We start from the raw sequence: 7,657 nt of genomic DNA, 5'->3' as shown, positions 1-7,657 counted from the left end.
ATGTCTATGATGTAATAATAAATTATTTACTCTACGAATTTCAGTTAGAAAACACAATTTCAGGAGTAGAATCATAATCCTAGATCAAATTCTGCGTCGAGTTAGTTTGTTTATCAAAAACGAACCGTAAATCAAAACCCTTTTTCGTCTAGTAATCAGAACTTTGGAATTATCTGCAATACGATCATAAATCTGAAACTGTCTGACAGAACTGAAACATAAGAATATATAAACTAATCGCAGATACGACCGAGCTACTCCGATTTGTTGCTCTTTAACTATTCAAGATGTCTATCACGGGGGCTGACAACCCATCCCCCGTGGTTGTCATCCTTTCTGAACCACCACCATCGCAGCAGGCGTTTGTGCCGCAACCAACTTGTCCAAGACCAAAAACCGCCAGGAACACGCGATTGAAAACTGCCAAACCAAATCCGGCAATTCAGGTTATCCATCCACCAAGCGACAAGCGTCCAGCAACTGCCAAAAAGGAGCCGACACCAATCGCTTCAAATGATATGAATAAAATCGTTGCTCAGCCAACCGGACCAAGACCACAAACATCCGACATTAAGTACGGACCACCACCACTACCACCACCGGTTAATGTTAAAGAAGATTCGGATTTGGACACTGAGGACGTCAAATGTACTCGATGGGTAGGATATCGAATTTTTGAACCCATTTCTATAAACCCATTTCAAGCTCAATTATCTCGGTTCCTACGAAAGGTATCAAAATTATGTGAACTGATGAAATGTTGGTGATACTATGATAAACAACATTGATCAGTTTAAATTATTTCGATATCTTTCGAAGGAACGAAATTAATTGAGCTTAAAGTGCGATGGCTTCTCAAAATGTTTAAAATGAGAAATTTCAGGGACCTGTTGTTGTCATTGGCGTTCTTGTACTCCTCTTGCTTGGATTTGCATCTTTGTTCTACATCTACAGCAACTGAATTAGACAAAAGTGTGAACCCCCTTGAAATGCGAAATTTTCGATTAAGAATTGTTGACCTCTTTGTTTGAAAATTTCATAAACATTTCTCTGTTAATTGTTTTTGATCACACCAGTTGAAAAAGTAGGACACCGGGTTAATATTTTGTACAATTTGATGAGATTATTCAAAGGGAAGTGAACCACCAATTCGCTGGTTTTTTCTTATGAACAACGAAGCAAAATTTGAAAATGGATGCGGCCGCGACAGTTAAAAATGCTGCAGTTTGGCCATCTCGCCATCTCGAATTCTATGTGTATTTAATTATGAGCTTGTAAATCTCTTCAACTTAAAGGCGCATGGGATTTTCAGCAACGGTATCGGCACGAAACCTTGTCTCAATGATGGGTATTTAACTTTTTCAATTGTATGCAATCTCAGGGAAGCAACTATTTAAGAACATATTGGACATTTTCAAAGTGGATAAAATCATCTTTCCGTTTTGGAGACGAATTCCCAAAAACTTATGAATTACTTTTTCAGGATATCGGAATATTCATCTTTTTCTACTTTAGGCCCTAAAATGTTCATATTCACTCAAAAAATCTCTTTCAACTACTTTAATATAACTTTCTGCATTTGTCAACTCATTAGTCATCGTAATGTCTAATTCGTCTTGTCGTGCTTCTTCAAAAGTATGCTGGCTCGCTAGTTATTTTGGTTCCCCGTAATGCCGCGTTCAAAGTTGATTTCCAGGAAATTACTCCTGGAAATCAACTTTGAACGCGCCATAAGAGAGTAATCTGCCGACGTGGACATTTTGTGGCAAATCATGCGAAAAGATATTAGAGTCGACAGAGACTTCCAGAAAAGATTTCTAGGAGAAAGTGAGTTTTATTTTTGAACATGTTGTATATCCTCTAATAGAAATTTGCCAAAACCGTCAACTTTGTGCTCAATTATCTTGTTTCCCTGTGGAATAAATTTGAATGTTGTCAACTAGTCAATTGTTGGTGATTATACGAAAGTAATTTGTTAATTGGCAAATTTTTGATACCTTTCACAAGAATGGAGATAATTGAGCTCAAAGTTGTTGATTTGGGTGGGCTTCTATTTGAGGGAACACGGTATTACATTATGTACAACATTACTATTTTGAGAAGAAACTGATTCAAATACTATTTGCATAACAAAGGCCGTGGGAAAGCTATCTCACAGGAATGTGGTAATTCGCCTATACTGTCGACCTACTTTATGATTATTTCATCTATTTAGTGCATTTCTATTGACTCGTTGTTGGAAAACTAGGCAACATTATTTGCGAACTACAGTAATCCCACCCATCATTTCATCACATTAGAAAGAAACGGAGACTCATTTCTTCTGACTCATACATAGGGAAATTCAAATACATCTCTTTCTAACCTTGTCTGTTTTTTTCAATTGGTGCCTTCTCAAAGCTCTTCCTTTTCCCCGCTTTGATGAAGAGAAATCGCAACCATAAATTTTCTTGAAATTCACGCGTGCACTCTTTTTGGCAATAAAAAACGACCGAGAAAGGAAACTGACGACACTCAAAATTATTCCTTTTTTCTTCTCTTCCCGTTTGTCTTGTGTGCCCTCTTCCTCATTTTTTTTTACTTTTTCGACTCTGTATTGATTTGTTTTGCAGGTGTAGGTGGACTGCTAGGCAGTTTCTCACAAATTCACAGTGATTAGATTTTCGGCTACAGTAATCCATAAAGAGGGTTCCGGATCACCTAATCCCAAAAAATGGAGACAACGACCAAATCAGAGAACGACCAACTGTCGATGGAACATGAATCGACGCCAGATGAAGATTCTGGATCTGCAAAGTTGCCGACTTTTCCAGCTACAGGAGCTATTAATTCGGAATCATCCATTGCTGAATCGGAGACAAAAAAGGAGATTCTCCTGCGTAAAGCACAAAGCTTCTACGAACGCTATCAAATCAGAGAGAAATCGTCGGATACCGATGAGGAATCCAAAAGAGCCAAGGAAAGGATCAAGAGAAGAGAGTCTCACGACAAAAAGCAAGATATTCGAATGCGTCGTGCAGCTAGTATGCAGTTGGCTTTGATTCGTTTTGAAGGTATTGGTCAACTATTAAAGAAATTAAAAATGTGTACTAATAAATTTTCAGGAGAGGAATCAGATGAGTCTTCGACCGAGAGATTTTTGGGATCGCAACAAGCACTGGAGCTTCAAGCGTTAATCAATTCAATTCGAATTCGTGGTGGGCAGCAGCAGCCATAATCATCATTAAATGTTCCAACTTTCAACAACGGGCAAACAAAATCTAAATTTGAAAAAAGTTTCTCAAAGTCTTTGGGGATTTGAAATGCTATAATGCATTACTATGAACAGTCTAATAGAAAACCACCCTATACTTGCCTTTGAGCTCATATGTCACTGTTCTTGTCACAGATATCGGAAGGTGATCAACTGACAAAATATTCATCATAAAATCAAAATCAGTATGTCAGTTGATATTTTTCTGATGACTTTCACATGAGCCGAGATAAATTGGCTCAAAGAACTCGTATTGTGATCTTCTATTAGAGTGTTTACAGTATGTCATTTATTTATTTTTCATTTTTACTAATATTTTTGTATAATGATTCACTACACATACTATACAAAATGTTTTTAAATTATTAATCTATAACACTTATTCTCATCCCAATTAATTCAGTTTAATTAAATTGTAGTAGCCATTACCAAATTCTCATTTTCTATATATTTTCTGAATATTGTTGACTTTCTTGAAATATAACACGTCTTGATTTGTCTTTGTCCCTCCTGACACGCCAGATACACAAGAAAAACAATTGGCTTCCATCCTTGCACTTTTAAACAGTTATGTTGTCTCTGCGTCTCTCAGTAATTGTTCATCTCTCTAAGGCGGTAATAGAAATGCGCGCGATCTTTGGAGGCCATTCATATTTGAAACTATTTATTCGCTTATTCCACTTGTCACTTATCAGCTTATTCAAAAACTGCTACTAGTGCGATGACCAAGAAAAGAAGTCCCGGAAAACCGAGAAAGGTCCTATCATCAACCACCTCTATAGCAAGACCGTCCAGAGGTGTTGGCCTGCCAAGAAGCTCGGGATCTTTGAGATCAGTTGATTCCTCAAGAACAGGTCAGTTTTTGTTTCTAAAATTTAATTTCTGGAAAACACATGTAATTCAAAACTTTTGAAACTCTGAATAACAAAAACTCCAGAATTTATAAAAAATGTTTTTTGAAAATGTGTAAAAATTTCGGAAATTTGAAACAAAGCTTTAACGTAGTAGAATTCGAAAGGATTTTCTAAAAAAAAAGTCGTCCCCGAAAAATTGTATTTTCACCGTTCTTGGTTGTCTGTTATAAATTTGAAAAAGTTCCAAAAATTGAAAATTCCGGAAATTCCGAAAATATTGGCGAATACTATAACTTTGTGATTTTTTGGGTACGGTACGGCACGATCTAGGGGCGCAAAATTTACAATCCGGAGCCAGGGATTTCGAGAAATTCCGAAATTCCGAAAATTTTTGGATATAATTTCAAAAGTGGAATATTCCGAAACTCCGAAATTTTCAAAATCAGAATATTCCGAAAATCCAAAATTTTGAAGTCAGAATTTTTGGAAAAATTGTCAGAAGGTCAATACAAACATTCCTCTCAAGCGAAACAAAATCCTGAAAAAAGAAAACTCCAAGTTTCTTCCGAAATCCCAAAATTTTAATAATTTCAAAGTTCCGAAATTCCGAAAAAAAATTGCGAATTATCGATTCAAAGGGTGCCTTGGAAATTTTTTATTATTATTTCTATTGAATATTTGCAAAAATCGATGTAGCGCATATTTTTTATTTTTCAAAATTTGCGGTTCTATGAGCATTAAGGGAAAATCTTACAACATTACAAGGATTCAAAATTTCTGTATTGCGATTTCAAGACGAAATATACTCACGAAAAAAACCGGCATTTCAATTTTTTCAGCTTCGGAATGGTCTATTTGCGGGGATTGCCAACGAGTTTTCTGCGATCAACATTCGAAAGCAGTTCATCAAGCCACCTGCAACGTCGTCAAGCAAACGTGCTTAATTTGCTATGAGTTTCTGGAAGCAAATGAAGTGATGAGAACTCATCTCGTTCAGATGCACTGCACTCAAGAAGAATTTGATGCCATGCAGAACGATGCCGTGGAAGATATTCTGAGAACCGGCAATTTCTCTTATGTGGATTTAACTCTTCCGCTAGTTTGGATGCGAATTGTGAAGAGGGCGGAAGAGATCGTCGTGGACAAGATCAAGGAGAACCTGGAGAAAAAAGCCAAGGCCGTCTAAAACATTTTTTTTTTTGGGTTTTTCTTCGATATGTTCAATGTTGGCTTTTTGAATTAAAAAAAATACTTGTTGAAAAATCAGCAACTTTTTTTCATATATGTTATATTGACATGATTGTTATCTTTCTGATTACTCTGCGATAATAAAACTTTTTTTCAATTTTTCTCGTTGAAAAAAAAATCTAAATTTCAGTTCAAAGAATTAGGCAATAAATCAAAGTCTAGGTACCTAGAACTTTAAAAACAGACGAGAACTCCCTGCCCTACATTTGTTCACTCATTGGAACTTTCGAAAATGCCTGGTGTGTTCTCTCGACATTCTTCTACCGTTGGCATCGTGCCGACCCCGGTTGTTTCTCAAAAAGTCAGTGCACAGCTACAGTATACCAATCCTCATTCAGTTCTAGATAAAAAAGAAGCTTCAAGTGGTATTTCTGATGATGCATGTTCCACAAAAGTGAGTTAAAAACATTAATGTTTGCGTTTCGCACTTTTTAGGAGGATAATTTTTATTTCGAATTACGGACTTTCAGGATATTATTCATTTCGTTTTTGAGAAGTCATTCTAGACATCTCTAATATGGTGTGAAAAAAAAAAACTAAAATGATACACTTCTTGCCAAAACAGCAAAAGTTTACAATATTTTTAGATTGGAATTGGAGTTTGTATCGTTCTGGCTTTATTCTTCGTCGGCTTTGTTGCAATGGAATATTGCGTTCTAAAGTGAACATTTTTGATCATTTTCGTTTTTTTTTTGTTGAATAATTTGAGTGATGCAAAAATTTTCATTTTTCAAAATAGTGAATCGTTTCTTGCTCACAACTTGTCTTCCTTTATTGAAATTCTCAACAGCTAGGCACATCAAGTTTTTATCCTTTCTATATTTTAAGAAATTATCGGGAGATCGAGCAAAAATATTCAGGAGACTTCTTGACAGAGAAAAGCCCATACAAAGTAAAAGCTAGGAAGCTACTTGGCAGACAGCAGCAAAAATGTAAAAGATCAAGAGAAGAGAGCCTCACGATAAAAGACAAGATATTAGAATGCGTCGCGACAAGATATTAGAATGCGTAGTATGCAGTTGGCTTCGATCCGTTTTGAAGGTATTTTAAACCATACTCGGGCTTTTTTCCGAATTTTGGAGGCCCGGCCCGGCCCGGTGGGCCCGTCACTTCACAAGTTTTCAAAATTTCAAAAAACACATAAGGGGGGACCCTTATGTGATTTTTTCGATCGAAATTTTTTTTCGAGTTTTTTCGATTATTTTCGATTAAACAGACAAGCAATTCAAAAAAACTAAAAAAATAGAGAAAAGTATATTGTGAGCTCAAAATTTGGCTCAAAAATACAGGTTTTTTTTGTACCGGGCCTTCCGGGCCGGGCCTGGGCCTTGAAAATTTCCTCAGGCCCGGCGCGGAATTTTACAAGTTAGTTTAAAACAGTTTGAAAAAATAGAAACTAACCTCTAGGAGAGGAATCTGATGAGTCGTCTACCGAGAGATTTCTTGGATAGCAACAAGCACGGTAGCTTCGAGCGTTAATCAATTCAATTCCGATTCGTGGTGGGCATCAGAAGCCATAGTCATCATTATATATTTCAACTTACAACCAGGGATGTTCGGAAAGACCTTTTCGGAATTTTTCGGAATGTCGAAAATTCCGATTTTGAAAATTCGGAATTTCGGAATATTCCGATTAAAAAATTTTCGGATTTTCGGAATTTTCGGAATGTTTTAAAATTCAAATTTTAATTTAGAAATTCCATTTTCCCATCACAAAATCGCAAAAAAACTGGTAAAAATTGAAAGAGAGATTTCGGCAGCGCAAAATACTATCAAAAGAAATCCAGTTTGAAATCTGCAAACAAATTAGTCATTGTCAGAAAATCTAGATTCCGAAAAAAAGCTTCGGAATTTCATTTCGATTTTTTTTTCTCGGAATTATTTCGGTCGGAATATCATTCCGAAAATGGTCGGAATTTTCAGAATCCCGAATTCAGTTTTGAACATCCCTGCTTACAACAACGGAAAAACAAAATCTAAATTTGTAAAAACCTTCTCAAAACCGTTGGGGCTTATAACGAATAACCGTAAACATATAAATAAAAGGTCACTGTAAGCCCATATATCTCATTTCGTGTAGCATAAATCAAAAGGTTATCAACTGGCGTGGTTTTAAAACGTCGTCAACATTTTCCGGAAAATAGAGGCTGGAAAACGATCATTTACCGGAAAATGTTTTCCATTTCGTTTTCTGCTTCTTGCATACGGAAAACGGCATTTTCCGGAAAACGCGTTTTCCAAGGAAAACAATTTTCCAAAGAAAACGGTTTTCTGAAAAATCATTTTTGCATACGGCTTCTGA

General features: G+C 36.2%; 2 protein-coding genes across 2 annotated transcripts; both read left to right on the top strand.

Moving 5' to 3' along the window:
* Positions 1-287: 287 nt before the first annotated feature.
* Positions 288-767, top strand: CBG28099 (the record flags this gene model as incomplete). Its single annotated transcript, XM_045240643.1, has 1 exon — positions 288-767. The coding sequence occupies one exon, from the start codon at positions 288-290 to the stop codon at positions 765-767; it is 480 nt and encodes a 159-aa protein (XP_045098685.1).
* A 1,946-nt stretch (positions 768-2,713) lies between these two features.
* Positions 2,714-5,293, top strand: CBG07299 (the record flags this gene model as incomplete). The annotated part of the gene is made up of 4 exons (XM_002645612.1): positions 2,714-3,053; positions 3,105-3,197; positions 3,949-4,107; positions 4,947-5,293. The coding sequence occupies 4 exons, from the start codon at positions 2,714-2,716 to the stop codon at positions 5,291-5,293; spliced, it is 939 nt and encodes a 312-aa protein (XP_002645658.1).
* Between the last annotated feature and the right edge of the window lie 2,364 nt (positions 5,294-7,657).

This window comes from Caenorhabditis briggsae, assembly GCF_000004555.2.
Source record: "Caenorhabditis briggsae complete genome, chrX, whole genome shotgun sequence".
NCBI classification, from domain to species: Eukaryota; Metazoa; Nematoda; class Chromadorea; order Rhabditida; family Rhabditidae; genus Caenorhabditis; species Caenorhabditis briggsae.
This window is presented reverse-complemented; position numbering and strand designations above follow the sequence as displayed.